Source organism: Oncorhynchus keta, unplaced genomic scaffold (genome assembly GCF_023373465.1).
Source record: "Oncorhynchus keta strain PuntledgeMale-10-30-2019 unplaced genomic scaffold, Oket_V2 Un_contig_3342_pilon_pilon, whole genome shotgun sequence".
NCBI lineage: Eukaryota > Metazoa > Chordata > Actinopteri > Salmoniformes > Salmonidae > Oncorhynchus > Oncorhynchus keta.
In genome coordinates, this window is record NW_026287204.1 from 52,244 (window position 1) to 69,274 (window position 17,031).

The 17,031-nt window shown below is 45.7% G+C and overlaps 1 protein-coding gene and 1 long non-coding RNA gene across 3 annotated transcripts; one reads left to right on the top strand and one right to left on the bottom strand.

Annotated features, from left to right (window-relative positions):
* Positions 1-1,465: 1,465 nt before the first annotated feature.
* LOC118382669 (hepatitis A virus cellular receptor 1-like) lies at positions 1,466-15,982 on the bottom strand. The gene is made up of 4 exons (XM_035769400.2): positions 15,663-15,982; positions 15,374-15,550; positions 6,057-6,149; positions 1,466-2,082 (listed from the first exon to the last, which is right to left on the bottom strand). The coding sequence occupies exons 1-4, from the start codon at positions 15,922-15,924 to the stop codon at positions 1,466-1,468; spliced, it is 1,149 nt and encodes a 382-aa protein (XP_035625293.2). The 5' UTR covers positions 15,925-15,982.
* On the top strand, positions 10,726-12,232 carry LOC127923903 (uncharacterized). 2 transcript variants are annotated; one of them, XR_008116076.1, is made up of 4 exons: positions 10,726-11,422; positions 11,495-11,602; positions 11,677-11,879; positions 12,060-12,232. It is a non-coding gene; the product is annotated as an uncharacterized LOC127923903 (long non-coding RNA). The 2 variants fall into 2 exon arrangements; XR_008116075.1 differs by having other exon boundaries at positions 10,726-11,386.
* Positions 15,983-17,031: the final 1,049 nt, after the last annotated feature.

Genomic DNA, 17,031 nt, shown 5'->3' on the forward strand with positions numbered 1-17,031 from the left:
TCAAAGGGTTTATTGGCTTGGGAAACATGCTTACATTGCCAAAGCAGAGAGTGAGTGAGTGAGTGAGTGAGTGAGTGAGTGAGTGAGTGAGTGAGTGAGTGAGTGAGTGAGTGAGTGAGTGAGTGAGTGAGTGAGTGAGTGAGTGAGTGTCTGTGAGTGAGTCTGTCTGTCTGTCTGTCTGTCTGTCTGTCTGTCTGTCTGTCTGTCTGTCTGTCTGTCTGTCTCAATTCAATTAAATTTCAATTTAAGGGTTTTATTGGCATGGGAAACATATGTTAACAAGCAAGTGAAGTAGATAATAAACTAAAGTGAAATAAACAATCAAAATTAACAGTCTCTCTCTCTCTCTTTCTCTCTGCATGTCAAGGAGATGAGTATAGTGATGCTGGTGGTGAAGGGGTGGGCATTAGCCTACACATCCTGATGATTTCCATGTAGTGACCTCAGTGTCTGCAGGTCTATCTATATGTGCTGCAGAGTGAAACTGGTTCAAACCGGCCGGAGGTTAGACTTCTAAACCACCAGAGAACTCAGCTATCTGTGGTGACTAAGTGTTAAAACTGTCAACTTCTCTGTTCTAAAGTTACCATGTTTATTTCAGTAGAGGAGGAACACATTGTTGAGATGATGACAATATAGTTAAAGTATACATCAATATATTTTATAACTTTTTTTCTGACATTTATTGATCAAAATACAGTCTTTGTAAATGGATTTCCAAAAGTAAAAATGGTTACAAAGAATAACATTTTACTAAAACTCTCCTGTCTCTGTGTCAGTTTAATGGTGTCATCATTTCAGTTTGGGTCTGTTGTGTTGAGGGTTTGGTAGGTGGAGTCTTGGGTTGTTGTGTCGAGGGTTTGGTAGGTGGAGTCTTGGGTTGTTGTGTTGAGGGTTTGGTAGGTGGAGTCTTGGGTTGTTGTGTTGAGGGTTTGGTAGGTGGAGTCTTGGGTTGTTGTATTGAGGGTTTGGTAGGTGGAGTCTAGGGTTGTTGTGTTGAGGGTTTGGTAGGTGGAGTCTTGGGTTGTTGTGTCGAGGGTTTGGTAGGTGGAGTCTTGGGTTGTTGTGTTGAGGGTTTGGTAGGTGGAGTCTTGGGTTGTTGTGTTGAGGGTTTGGTAGGTGGAGTCTTGGGTTGTTGTGTCGAGGGTTTGGTAGGTGGAGTCTTGGGTTGTTGTGTTGAGGGTTTGGTAGGTGGAGTCTTGGGTTGTTGTGTTGAGGGTTTGGTAGGTGGAGTCTTGGGTTGTTGTGTTGAGGGTTTGGTCGGTGGAGTCTTGGGTTGTTGTGTTGAGGGTTTGGTAGGTGGAGTCTTGGGTTGTTGTGTTGAGGGTTTGGTAGGTGGAGTCTTAGGTTGCTGTGTTGAGGGTTTGGTAGGTGGAGTCTTGGGTTGTTGTGTTGAGGGTTTGGTAGGTGGAGTCTTGGGTTGTTGTATTTAGGATTTGGTAGGTGGAGTCTTGGGTTGTTGTATTTAGGATTTGGTAGGTGGAGTCTTGGGTTGTTGTGTTGATGGTTTGGCAGGTGGAGTCTTGGGTTGTTTGTAGGTGGAGTCTTGGGTTGGTTTGTTGAATGTTTGGTTGGTGGAGTCTTGGGCTGGTTTGTTGAATGTTTGGTTGGTGGAGTCTTGGGCTGGTTTGTTGAATGTTTGATTGGTGGAGTCTTGGGTTGGTTTGTTGAATGTTTGGTTGGTGGAGTCTTGGGCTGGTTTGTTGAATGTTTGGTTGGTGGAGTCTTGGGCTGGTTTGTTGAATGTTTGGTTGGTGGAGTCTTGGGTTGTTGTGTTGAGGGTTTGGTAGGTGGTGTCTTGGGTTGTTGTGTTGAGGGTTTGGTAGGTGGAGTCTTGGGTTGTTGTGTTGAGGGTTTGGTAGGTGGAGTCTTGGGTTGTTGTGTTGAGGGTTTGGTAGGTGGTGTCTTGGGTTGCTATGTTGAGGGTTTGGTAGGTGGAGTCTTGGGTTGTTGTGTTGAGGGTTTGGTAGGTGGTGTCTTGGGTTGCTATGTTGAGGGTTTGGTAGGTGGAGTCTTGGGTTGCTATGTTGAGGGTTTGGCAGGTGGAGTCTTGGGTTGTTGTGTCTGGATTGGTGACTGGCCCTGTGGAACACAACATATAAATCATGTGTGTGTATGTGAAGTGGTGTAGTGGTGTAGTGGTGTAGTAGTGTAGTAGTGTTGTAGTGTAGTAGTGTGGTTATGTCGTTGTGTAGTGGTTTAGTAGTGTAGTAGTGTAGTAGTAATGTAGTGGTGTAGCGGTGTAGTAGTGTAGCGGTGTAGTAGTGGTGTAGTAGTGTAGTGGTGCCTGGAGCAGTTGGTAAACTCTAATTTTGCCCTAAATGTCCCAAACTGCCAGGCTAAAGAAAGACACCCCGTGTGAAAACTTCTATGAGAAACAGTGACATGTATCTGAATGACCTAAAATGATCAGCCAGGCAAACCCATGTTTTACTCTGCTGGCCTATATATTAGATACAGTAACATTTCCAGCATGAGTATCCAGGCCAACTCATCTGGACTTGGCTCAGTGTCAGCTTAGTTCTGCAGTGTGTAAACCACCATTGTGTTCTTGTGTTCTGAGTTCCTACAGTACCTCTTTTCCCACTACAGAGCCAAGCTGGACTGGGCTGGCCTGGTTAGTCATTCAACTGAAGCCTGGAACTGAACTGACAGTGAAAATGTGAAAATTATCAATCAGATCCAGCAGGGTGAAAAGGGGTTTAATGACAATACTGCATAATATACTGCAGTCTAATAAACTGTACTCTACCCCTTGTATTGGTGTTAAAAGGGGTTTAGTGACAGTACTGGTACTGCATAATATACTGCAGTCTAATAAACTGGACTCTACCCCTTGACTTAAATGTAAATGTAAATGTATTAGTGTTAAAAGGGGTTTAGTGACAGTACTGGTACTGCATAATATATTGCAGTCTAATAAACTGGACTCTACCCCTTCTGTGAAACAAAACAAAACTAGATAGTGCTGGATAGCAAGTTGGACTATACTGTTTTGATGTGTGCTCCAGGTCATGCGCTTCACATTGTTTTTATCCTTTATTGAACACAGTTTATCCCGTCTAAAATGTTTACCCAAATCCAGATAGCAGATGTTCTGAAAGAGCTGCAAAACCTGGACCCGTACAAATCAGCTGGGCTTGACAATCTGGACCCTCTATTTCTGAAACTATCCGCCGCCATTGTCGCAACCTCTATTACCAGCCTGTTCAACCTCTCTTTCATATCGTCTGCGATCCCCAAGGATTGGAAAGCTGCCGCAGTCATCCCCCTCTTCAAAGGGGGAGACACCCTGGACCCAAACTGTTACAGACCTATATCCATCCTGCCCTGCCTATCTAAGGTCATCGAAAGCCAAGTCAACAAACAGGTCACTGACCATCTCGAATCCCACCGTACCTTCTCCGCTGTGCAATCTGGTTTCCGAGCCGGTCACGGGTGCACCTCAGCCACGCTCAAGGTACTAAATGATATCATAACCGCCATCGATAAAAGACAGTACTGTGCAGCCGTCTTCATCGACCTTGCCAAGGCTTTCGACTCTGTCAATCACCATATTCTTATCGGCAGACTCAGTAGGCTCGGTTTTTCGGATGACTGCCTTGCCTGGTTCACCAATTACTTTGCAGACAGAGTTCAGTGTGTCAAATCGGAGGGCATGCTGTCCGGTCCTCTGGCAGTCTCTATGGGGGTGCCACAGGGTTCAATTCTCGGGCCGACTCTTTTCTCTGTATATATCAATGATGTTGCTCTTGCTGCGGGCGATTCCCTGATCCACCTCTACGCAGACGACACCATTCTATATAGTTCCGGCCCATCCTTGGACACTGTGCTATCTAACCTCCAAACGAGCTTCAATGCCATACAACACTCCTTCCGTGGCCTCCAACTGCTCTTAAACGCTAGTAAAACCAAATGCATGCTTTTCAACCGTTCGCTGCCTGCACCCGCACGCCTGACCAGCATCACCACCCTGGATGGTTCCGACCTTGAATATGTGGACATCTATAAGCACCTAGGTGTCTGGCTAGACTGTAAACTCTCCTTCCAGACTCATATCAAACATCTCCAATCGAAAATCAAATCAAGAGTCGGCTTTCTATTCCGCAACAAAGCCTCCTTCACTCACGCCGCCAAACTTACCCTAGTAAAACTGACTATCCCACCGATCCTCGACTTCGGCGATGTCATCTACAAAATTGCTTCCAACACTCTACTCAGCAAACTGGATGCAGTTTATCACAGTGCCATCCGTTTTGTCACTAAAGCACCTTATACCACCCACCACTGCGACTTGTATGCTCTAGTCGGCTGGCCCTCGCTACATATTCGTCGCCAGACCCACTGGCTCCAGGTCATCTACAAGTCCATGCAAGGTGAAGCTCCGCCTTATCTCAGTTCACTGGTCACGATGGCAACACCCATCCGTAGCACGCGCTCCAGCAGGTGTATCTCACTGATCATCCCTAAAGCCAACACCTCATTTGGCCGCCTTTCGTTCCAGTTCTCTGCTGCCTGTGACTGGAACGAATTGCAAGTTGGAGACTTTTATCTCCCTCACCAACTTCAAACATCTGCTATCTGAGCAGCTAACCGATCGCTGCAGCTGTACATAGTCTATTGGTAAATAGCCCACCCATTTTCACCTACCTCATCCCCATACTGTTTTTATTTATTTACTTTTCTGCTCTTTTGCACACCAATATCTCTACCTGTACATGACCATCTGATCATTTATCACTCCAGTGTTAATCTGCAAAATTGTAATTATTCGCCTACCTCCTCATGCCTTTTGCACACAATGTATATAGACTCCCCTTTTTTTCTACTATGTTATTGACTTGTTAATTGTTTACTCCATGTGTAACTCTGTGTTGTCTGTTGGCCAGGTCGCAGTTGCAAATGAGAACTTGTTCTCAACTAGCCTACCTGGTTAAATAAAGGTGAAAAAATAAAAAATGATTATTTACATTTTAAAATGCCTAAAGTTGGATGAGGAAAGTTGTTTGAAATGTTTGGACAGCGTTTACAGGTAACTTATTAGATATTTTGTAGTCATGCTGGGCGAGTTGGAACCGATGTTTTTCTGAATCAAATGCACCAAATAAATGGACATTTTGGAAATATAACGACGGAATTAATCGAACAAAAGGACCATTTGTGATGATTATGGGACATATTGGAGTGCCAACAGAAGAAGCTCGTCAAAGGTAAGGCATGAATTATATCGTTATTTCTGAGTTTTGTGTCGCACCTGGCAGGTTGAAATGTGATTGTCATGTGTTTGTTGGATGTCCTCAGATAATCGCATGGTTTGCTTTCACCGTAAAGCCTTTTTGAGATCTGACACAGTTGCTAGATTAACAAGTTAAGCTTTAATTTGGTGTATTGCACTTGTGAATGTATGAAAGTTAAATATTTCTAATATTATTTTTTTAAATTTTGCGCTCTGCAATTTCACCGGATGTTTTCAGTGAACCATAACATGTTTTTTAACACAGCAGCCCCAAATCATCAGGTGCAAAATATAATTTTCTAATATTTAATTTTTCAGTCCATTATATTGTTATTAGATCTACAAAATAGATGTGTGTTGACTGTGATTAGGCCACGGGAAAATAATACTGTCTGCTAGGCTCAACTAACTTACAAACTAGGCTGTATATGATGGCATTGTGCAATTATGGTGTTTCTAAAAATGAATTAAAAGACACTGGAATAATTAATATTTTGTTTTAATTGTATTTAATTCTAAGTTTAAAAAAGTGGTTTTATTTCATATTATAGAGCCTAAAGGTTCAATTTAAAGTCTGTATTGGTTGAATACAACAAGATGTTGTTGAAATGCTGAGTGCTCCTGCTGCCTATAGAGTGTCACAAATGCTTCACAAGGCTACAGCCTTGATGTCTTAACGACAGGTTGTTGAAATGTTGAGAGCTTCTGAGATCGCCCACTGATAAGGTGTATACCGATACTTTGATACATATTTGTGGGGATTAGAAGTAATTTTACACAAAACAACAAACATACATACATACATCTGAGAGTTACTCACTTGATGATTTCCTGTCTCTACTCCATTTGTAGATCAGTAGCAGGATGAGTCCCACCACCAACACAGTCAGACTCACACACACCATGATGACCACTGGAGTAACTTATAGGAAGACAGACAGACAGACAGACAGACAGACAGACAGACAGACAGACAGACAGACAGACAGACAGACAGACAGATTTAAAGACAGACAGACAGACAGACAGACAGACAGACAGACAGACAGACAGACAGACAGACAGACAGACAGACAGACAGACATATTTAAATACAGACAGACAGACAGACAGACAGACAGACAGACAGACAGACAGACAGACAGACAGACAGACAGACAGACAGACAGACAGATTTAAATATAGACAGACAGACAGATTTAAATATAGAAAGACCATAGCAACCTCAAGAGTGACATGACTTCCTGTTGGCCGCTATATCATCAGCATGACAACATGGCCATTAGTAGAAAACAAACTTACCAGCACTCTGACTCTGTCCTGCTCCGGGAGTGTCTGAGTGAGTGTGTGAGTGAGTGAGTGCTGGTTTCAAGTGCAGGGCGCAGCAGGTGGAAAGGACCACAGGAGGAGGCAGGTAGCATGGTCCAGGGACAGGCAGAAGGTCATACACAGGAGGAGGCAGGTAGCATGGTCCAGGGACAGGCAGAAGGTCATATCACAGGAGGAGACAACAGCATGGTCCAGGACAGGCAGAAGGTCATACACAGGAGGAGACAGGTAGCATGGTCCAGGGACAGACAGAAGGTCATACACAGGAGGAGACAGGTAGCATGGTACAGGGACAGACAGAAGGTCATACACAGGAGGAGACAGGTAGCATGGTACAGGGACAGACAGAAGGTCATACACAGGAGGAGACAGGTAGCATGGTCCAGGGAGGGGCAGAAGGTCATACACAGGGGAGGCAGGTTTGGCATGGTCCAGGGACAGGCAGAAGGTTTTACACAGGAGGAGGCAGGTAGCATGGTCCAGGGACAGGCAGAAGGTCATACACAGGAGGAGACAGGTAGCATGGTCCAGGGACAGGCAGAAGGTCATACACAGGAGGAAACAGGTAGCATGGTCCAGGGGCGGGCAGAAGGTCATACACAGGAGGAGGCAGGTAGCATGGTCCAGGGACAGGCAGAAGGTCATACCACAGGAGGAGGCAGGTAGCATGGTCCAGGGGCGGGCAGAAGGTCATACACAGGAGGAGACAGGTAGCATGGTCCAGGGACAGGCAGAAGGTCATACACAGGAGGAGGCAGGTAGCATGGTCCAGGGACAGGCAGAAGGTCATACTTAGTGACAGCTGACTCCACAACACAGGAGGAGACAGGAGCATGGTCCAGGGACAGGCAAAATGTCATACACAGGAGGAGGCAGGTAGCATGGTCCAGGGGCGGGCAGAAGGTCATACACAGGAGGAGGCAGGTAGCATGGTCCAGGGACAGGCAGAAGGTCATACACAGGAGGAGACAGGTAGCATGGTCCAGGGACAGGCAGAAGGTCATACACAGGAGGAGGCAGGTAGCATGGTCCAGGGGCGGGCAGAAGGTCATACACAGGAGGAGGCAGGTAGCATGGTCCAGGGACAGGCAGAAGGTCATACACAGGAGGAGACAGGTAGCATGGTCCAGGGACAGGCAGAAGGTCATACACAGGAGGAGACAGGTAGCATGGTCCAGGGACAGGCAAAAGGTCATACACAGGAGGAGGCAGGTAGCATGGTCCAGGGGCGGGCAGAAGGTCATACACAGGAGGAGGCAGGTAGCATGGTCCAGGGACAGGCAGAAGATCATACACAGGAGGAGACAGGTAGCATGGTCCAGGGACAGGCAGAAGGTCATACACAGGAGGAGGCAGGTAGCATGGTCCAGGGGCGGGCAGAAGGTCATACACAGGAGGAGGCAGGTAGCATGGTCCAGGGACAGGCAGAAGGTCATACACAGGAGGAGACAGGTAGCATGGTCCAGGGACAGGCAGAAGGTCATAACACAGGAGGAGACAGGTAGCATGGTCCAGGGACAGGCAGAAGGTCATACACAGGAATCCAAAAAGGTAAAAAGTACAGGCAGGGAAAAGGCAAAACAACGTTGTTACTGAGGATGGCCAAACACTACGATACACGGGAGGACTAATATGGAAATAAACAGAGATCCGAATAGAATGTGGATAAAAACAAACAATACCTCACAATGAACTGAACTAAATAGTGTGTACATGACATACAGGTGTGTGAACAGGTGATCAGAATTCAGGTGATTGGGATTCTGAGTGTGAGCTGTGTTCAGGGGATCTATGTGTGAGAGTGTGAGTTGGAAGCAGACGTTACAAACCATGTATAAATCATACTTTAACCCTGCTCAAATCTGACTTTAACCCTGCTCAAATCTGACGTTAACCCTGCTCAAATCTGACATTAACCCTGCTCAAATCTGACTTTAACCCTGCTCAAATCTGACTTTAACCCTGCTCAAATCTGACTTTAACCCTGCTCAAATCTAACTTTAACCCTGCTCAAATCTGACTTTAACCCTGCTCAAATCTAACATTAACCCTGCTCACATCTGACTTTAACCCTGCTCAAATCTGACTTTAACCCTGCTCAAATCTAACTTTAACCCTGCTCAAATCTGACTTTAACCCTGCTCAAATCTAACTTTAACCCTGCTCAAATCTAACTTTAACCCTGCTCAAATCTGACTTTAGCCCTGCTCAAATCTGACTTTAACCCTGCTCACATCTAACATTAACCCTGCTCACATCTAACATTAACCCTGCTCAAGCCTGACATTTACCCTGCTCAAATCTAACTTTAACCCTGCTCACATCTAACATTAACCCTGCTCAAATCTAACTTTAACCCTGCTCAAACCTGACATTTACCCTGCTCAAATCTAACTTTAACCCTGCTCAAATCTGACGTTAACCCTGCTCAAATCTGACGTTAACCCTGGTCAAACCTGACTTTAACCCTGGTCAAACCTGACATTAACCCTGGTCAAACCTGACTTTAACCCTGCTCAAACCTGACTTTAACCCTGCTCAAACCCGACTTTAACCCTGCTCAAACCCGACTTTAACCCTGGTCAAACCTGACTTTAACCCTGGTCAAACCTGACATTTACCCTGCTCAAATCTGACTTTAACCCTGCTCAAACCTGACTTTAACCCTGCTCAAACCCGACTTTAACCCTGCTCAAACCCGACTTTAACCCTGGTCAAACCTGACTTTAACCCTGGTCAAACCTGACATTTACCCTGCTCAAATCTGACTTTAACCCTGCTCAAACCCGACTTTAACCCTGCTCAAACCCGACTTTAACCCTGGTCACACCTGACTTTAACCCTGGTCAAACCTGACATTAACCCTGCTCAAACCTGACTTTAACCCTGGTCAAACCTGACTTTAACCCTGCTCAAACCTGACTTTAACCCTGCTCAAACCTGACTTTAACCCTGCTCAAACCTGACTTTAACCCTGGTCAAACCTGACTTTAACCCTGGTCAAACCTGACATAAACCCTGCTCAAACCTGACTTTAACCCTGGTCAAACCTGACTTTAACCCCGGTCAAACCTGACTTTAACCCCGGTCAAACCTGACTTTAACCATTCTGGCTCCTTATAGACAAATACATATCTGATTCCTTCTGTACTATACGATCCAGACACTATTATGACTGATACAGACAGACAGACGGACAGACGGACAGACGGGCAGACGGACAGACGGGCAGACGGACAGACGGACAGACGGACAGACGGACAGACGGGCAGGCGGACAGACGGACAGACGGACAGACGGGCAGGCGGGCAGACGGGCAGACGGGCAGGCAGACAGACAGACAGGCAGACAGACAGGCAGACAGACAGGCAGACAGACAGACAGACAGACAGACAGACAGACAGACAGACAGACAGACAGACAGACAGACAGGCAGACAGGCAGACTGGCGGGCGGGCGGACGGACGGACGGACCTCACCTGAGAGGAGACAGCAGGAGACAGCAGGAGACAACATCTTCATTCTGGACAGTTACTCCTCAGTTACTATACTGTTAAAGTTACTTTACTATAACAGTTACTTTACTGTTAAAGTTACTTTACTACCTCAGTTACTTTACTGTTAAAGTTACTTTACTACCTCAGTTACTATACTGTTAATGTTATTTTACTATACTACCTGCTAGCCCAGTACCACAACAGAGTCTCTGTCAGCTACACACTTGACAGCAGGGTGTTTCTGAAACGCTCTGTCTTCCTTAATTCTCCTCCCCTCTCCTCTGTCTCTCTCTCTCTTTCTCTTTATCTATCTCCCTTTCTGTCTTTTGTCTCTGTCTTTGTCTCTCTCTGTCTTTAAATCAAATTACATTCAAAGGGTTTATTGGCTTGGGAAACATGCTTACATTGCCAAAGCAGAGAGTGAGTGAGTGAGTGAGTGAGTGAGTGAGTGAGTGAGTGAGTGAGTGAGTGAGTGAGTGAGTGAGTGAGTGAGTGAGTGAGTGAGTGAGTGAGTGAGTGAGTGAGTGAGTGAGTGAGTGAGTGAGTGAGTGAGTCTGTCTGTCTGTCTGTCTGTCTGTCTGTCTGTCTGTCTGTCTGTCTGTCTGTCTGTCTGTCTGTCTGTCTGTCTGTCTGTCTGTCTGTCTCAATTCAATTCAATTTCAATTTAAGGGTTTTATTGGCATGGGAAACATATGTTAACAAGCAAGTGAAGTAGATAATAAACTAAAGTGAAATAAACAATCAAAATTAACAGTCTCTCTCTCTCTCTTTCTCTCTGCATGTCAAGGAGATGAGTATAGTGATGCTGGTGGTGAAGGGGGTGGGCATTAGCCTACACATCCTGATGATTTCCATGTAGTGACCTCAGTGTCTGCAGGTCTATCTATATGTGCTGCAGAGTGAAACTGGTTCAAACCGGCCGGAGGTTAGACTTCTAAACCACCAGAGAACTCAGCTATCTGTGGTGACTAAGTGTTAAAACTGTCAACTTCTCTGTTCTAAAGTTACCATGTTTATTTCAGTAGAGGAGGAACACATTGTTGAGATGATGACAATATAGTTAAAGTATACATCAATATATTTTATAACTTTTTTTCTGACATTTATTGATCAAAATACAGTCTTTGTAAATGGATTTCCAAAAGTAAAAATGGTTACAAAGAATAACATTTTACTAAAACTCTCCTGTCTCTGTGTCAGTTTAATGGTGTCATCATTTCAGTTTGGGTCTGTTGTGTTGAGGGTTTGGTAGGTGGAGTCTTGGGTTGTTGTGTCGAGGGTTTGGTAGGTGGAGTCTTGGGTTGTTGTGTTGAGGGTTTGGTAGGTGGAGTCTTGGGTTGTTGTGTTGAGGGTTTGGTAGGTGGAGTCTTGGGTTGTTGTATTGAGGGTTTGGTAGGTGGAGTCTAGGGTTGTTGTGTTGAGGGTTTGGTAGGTGGAGTCTTGGGTTGTTGTGTCGAGGGTTTGGTAGGTGGAGTCTTGGGTTGTTGTGTTGAGGGTTTGGTAGGTGGAGTCTTGGGTTGTTGTGTTGAGGGTTTGGTAGGTGGAGTCTTGGGTTGTTGTGTTGAGGGTTTGGTCGGTGGAGTCTTGGGTTGTTGTGTTGAGGGTTTGTTGTAGGTGGAGTCTTGGGTTGTTGTGTTGAGGGTTTGGTAGGTGGAGTCTTAGGTTGCTGTGTTGAGGGTTTGGTAGGTGGAGTCTTGGGTTGTTTGTAGGTGGAGTCTTGGGTTGGTTTGTTGAATGTTTGGTTGGTGGAGTCTTGGGCTGGTTTGTTGAATGTTTGGTTGGTGGAGTCTTGGGCTGGTTTGTTGAATGTTTGGTTGGTGGAGTCTTGGGTTGGTTTGTTGAATGTTTGGTTGGTGGAGTCTTGGGCTGGTTTGTTGAATGTTTGGTTGGTGGAGTCTTGGGCTGGTTTGTTGAATGTTTGGTTGGTGGAGTCTTGGGTTGTTGTGTTGAGGGTTTGGTAGGTGGTGTCTTGGGTTGTTGTGTTGAGGGTTTGGTAGGTGGAGTCTTGGGTTGTTGTGTTGAGGGTTTGGTAGGTGGAGTCTTGGGTTGTTGTGTTGAGGGTTTGGTAGGTGGTGTCTTGGGTTGCTATGTTGAGGGTTTGGTAGGTGGAGTCTTGGGTTGCTATGTTGAGGGTTTGGCAGGTGGAGTCTTGGGTTGTTGTGTCTGGATTGGTGACTGGTTCTGTGGAACACAACATATAAATCATGTGTGTGTATGTGAAGTGGTGTAGTGGTGTAGTGGTGTAGTAGTGTAGTAGTGTTGTAGTGTAGTAGTGTGGTTATGTCGTTGTGTAGTGGTGTAGTAGTGTAGTAGTGTAGTAGTAATGTAGTGGTGTAGCGGTGTAGTAGTGTAGCGGTGTAGTAGTGGTGTAGTAGTGTAGTGGTGCCTGGAGCAGTTGGTAAACTCTAATTTTGCCCTAAATGTCCCAAACTGCCAGGCTAAAGAAAGACACCCCGTGTGAAAACTTCTATGAGAAACAGTGACATGTATCTGAATGACCTAAAATGATCAGCCAGGCAAACCCATGTTTTACTCTGCTGGCCTATATATTAGATACAGTAACATTTCCAGCATGAGTATCCAGGCCAACTCATCTGGACTTGGCTCAGTGTCAGCTTAGTTCTGCAGTGTGTAAACCACCATTGTGTTCTTGTGTTCTGAGTTCCTACAGTACCTCTTTTTCCCACTACAGAGCCAAGCTGGACTGGGCTGGCCTGGTTAGTCATTCAACTGAAGCCTGGAACTGAACTGACAGTGAAAATGTGAAAATTATCAATCAGATCCAGCAGGGTGAAAAGGGGTTTAATGACAATACTGCATAATATACTGCAGTCTAATAAACTGTACTCTACCCCTTGTATTAGTGTTAAAAGGGGTTTAGTGACAGTACTGGTACTGCATAATATACTGCAGTCTAATAAACTGGACTCTACCCCTTGACTTAAATGTAAATGTAAATGTATTAGTGTTAAAAGGGGTTTAGTGACAGTACTGGTACTGCATAATATATTGCAGTCTAATAAACTGACTCTACCCTTCTGTGAAACAAAACAAAACTAGATAGTGCTGGATAGCAAGTTGACTATACTGTTTTGATGTGTGCTCCAGGTCATGCGCTTCACATTGTTTTTATCCTTTATTGAACACAGTTTATCCTGTCTAAAATGTTTACCCAAATCCAGATAGCAGATGTTCTGAAAGAGCTGCAAAACCTGGACCCGTACAAATCAGCTGGGCTTGACAATCTGGACCCTCTATTTCTGAAACTATCCGCCGCCATTGTCGCAACCTCTATTACCAGCCTGTTCAACCTCTCTTTCATATCGTCTGCGATCCCCAAGGATTGAAAGCTGCCGCAGTCATCCCCTCTTCAAAGGGGGAGACACCCTGGACTCAAACTGTTACAGACCTATATCCATCCTGCCCTGCCTATCTAAGGTCATCGAAAGCCAAGTCAACAAACAGGTCACTGACCATCTCGAATCCCACCGTACCTTCTCCGCTGTGCAATCTGGTTTCGAGCTGGTCACGGGTGCACCTCAGCCACGCTCAAGGTACTAAATGATATCATAACCGCCATCGATAAAAGACAGTACTGTGCAGCCGTCTTCATCGACCTTGCCAAGGCTTTCGACTCTGTCAATCACCATATTCTTATCGGCAGACTCAGTAGCCTCGGTTTTTCGGATGACTGCCTTGCCTGGTTCACCAATTACTTTGCAGACAGAGTTCAGTGTGTCAAATCGGAGGGCATGCTGTCCGGTCCTCTGGCAGTCTCTATGGGGGTGCCACAGGGTTCAATTCTCGGGCCGACTCTTTCTCTGTATATATCAATGATGTTGCTCTTGCTGCGGGCGATTCCCTGATCCACCTCTACGCAGACGACACCATTCTATATAGTTCGGCCCATCCTTGGACACTGTGCTATCTAACCTCCAAACGAGCTTCAATGCCATACAACACTCCTTCCGTGGCCTCCAACTGCTCTTAAACGCTAGTAAAACCAAATGCATGCTTTTCAACCGTTCGCTGCCTGCACCCGCACGCCTGACCAGCATCACCACCCTGGATGGTTCCGACCTTGAATATGTGGACATTTATAAGCACCTAGGTGTCTGGCTAGACTGTAAACTCTCCTTCCAGACTCATATCAAACATCTCCAATCGAAAATCAAATCAAGAGTCGGCTTTCTATTCCGCAACAAAGCCTCCTTCACTCACGCCGCCAAACTTACCCTAGTAAAACTGACTATCCCACCGATCCTCGACTTCGGCGATGTCATCTATAAAATAGCTTCCAACACTCTACTCAGCAAACTGGATGCAGTTTATCACAGTGCCATCCGTTTTGTCACTAAAGCACCTTATACCACCCACCACTGCGACTTGTATGCTCTAGTCGGCTGGCCCTCGCTACATATTCGTCGCCAGACCCACTGGCTCCAGGTCATCTACAAGTCCATGCAAGGTGAAGCTCCGCCTTATCTCAGTTCACTGGTCACGATGGCAGGATGAGTCCCACCACCAACACAGTCAGACTCACACACACCATGATGACCACTGGAGTAACTTATAGGAAGACAGACAGACAGACAGACAGACAGACAGACAGACAGACAGACAGACAGACAGACAGACAGACAGGCAGGCAGGCAGGCAGGCAGGCAGGCAGGCAGGCAGGCAGACAGACAGACAGACAGACAGACAGACAGACAGACAGACAGACAGACAGACAGACAGACAGACAGACAGACAGACAGACAGACAGACAGATTTAAATATAGACAGACAGACAGATTTAAATATAGAAAGACCATAGCAACCTCAAGAGTGACATGACTTCCTGTTGGCCGCTATATCATCAGCATGACAACATGGCCATTAGTAGAAAACAAACTTACCAGCACTCTGACTCTGTCCTGCTCCGGGAGTGTCTGAGTGAGTGTGTGAGTGTGTGAGTGTGAGTGAGTGAGTGAGTGAGTGAGTGAGTGAGTGAGTGAGTGAGTGAGTGAGTGAGTGAGTGAGTGAGTGAGTGAGTGAGTGAGTGAGTGAGTGAGTGAGTGAGTGAGTGAGTGAGTGAGAGATTTGTCCAATGCATGACCAGATATAGTTGATTCTGTCTATATTATCTGATAGCCTGATAACATTATATAACAGCATATTATAGTTGTCTGAAGGTGATAGATTGATAGAAGCGACAGGTCCATCATACCTGCTCTCTCTGAAGGATCAACACTGATTTTCATCCAGCATTACAGCATTTCATATCACAACTGATTAGATAATGTCGAAGATGAGAGATTCATCATACCAGCTCTTGATGGGCGACCACTGACATGGTGTGGGAGGGTTGTGGAGAGGTTTGGGAGGGTTGTAGAGAGGTTTGGGAGGGTTGTGGAGAGGTTAGAGGATGTTGTAGAGAGGTTTGGGAGGGTTGTGGAAACATGGGGTCGGGAGGTGACAGGTGAGGTTGTAGAAGTGGGAGGAGCTGTGAGTCAATAGAAAGTACAGATAAACACCAATACTGAAACAACTTCATGTCAGGAAATAAGTCAGGAAGTGAATTACTAGATAACAATTCATATGGAGAATTCACTTACCATCTGTAACTGTGAGATGCACCTCTTGGTATGAGTCTGAGCCATATCTCCCCACTCCACACCAGTAGGTCCCAGAGTCTGTCTTCATCAGGTTCTTGATGGTCACATAGAAGACTCCATCTCTGTTGTCTTCTATACTGTATCGATCTTGAGTAACATTCTTGCTACCATTAGTTTTAACCAGAATGTCTTTACCAGAACATGTCCCCTTGCAGAAGTATTTGTTGTTGTTCCCTGCCAACGTGAACGAGCAGCCGAACATGACATGTCCTCCTACCACTTCCTTAGTGACAGCTGACTCCACAACACACAGAGCTGTCAAACAGAAACACACAGTAGAGTCACAACTGATGACCTGTGAGATAAACTTTAACCCTGCTCACATCTAACATTAACCCTGCTCACCCTGCCTGTGCCATTAAACCCTACAACTCATCCAGAACGCCGCAGCCCGTCTGGTGTTCAACCTTCCCAACGTCACCCCGCTCCTCCGCTCTCTCCACTGGCTTCCAGTTGAACCCATCCGCTCAAGACCATGGTGCTCGCCTACGGAGCTGTGAGGGGAACGGCACCTCAGTACCTCCAGGCTCTGATCAGGCCCTACACCCAAACAACGTTCATCCACCTCTGGCCTGCTCGCCTCCCTACCACTGAGGAAGTACAGTTCCCGCTCAGCCCAGTCAAAACTGTTCGCTGCTCTGGCCCCCAATGGTGGAACAAACTCCCTCACGACGCCAGGACAGCGGAGTCAATCACCACCTTCCGGAGACACCTGAAACCCCACCTCTTCAAGGAATACCTAGGATAGGGTAAGTAAGGGTAAGTAATCCTTCTCACCCCCCTTCTCCCCCAACAAGATTTAGATGCAAGTGGCTGTTCCACTGTCATAAGGTGTATGCACCAATTTGTAAGTCGCTCTGGATAAGAGCGTCTGCTAAATGACTTAAATGTAATGTAAATGTAATCTAACATTAACCCTGCTCAAATCTAACATTAACCCTGCTCAAATCTAACATTAACCCTGCCATCTAACATTAACCCTGCTCACATCTAACATTAACCCTACTCACTCACTTTAACCCTGGATAAATCTAACTTTAACCCTGGATAAACCCTACTTTAACCCTGGATAAACCCTACTTTAACCCTGGATAAACCCTACTTTAACCCTGGATAAACCCTACTTTAACCCTGGATAAACCCTACTTTAACCCTGGATAAACCCTACTTTAACCCTGGATAAACCCTACTTTAACCCTGGATAAACCCTACTTTAACCCTGGATAAACCCTACTTTAACCCTGGATAAACCCTACTTTAACCCTGGATAAACCCTACTTTAACCCTGGATAAACCCTACTTTAACCCT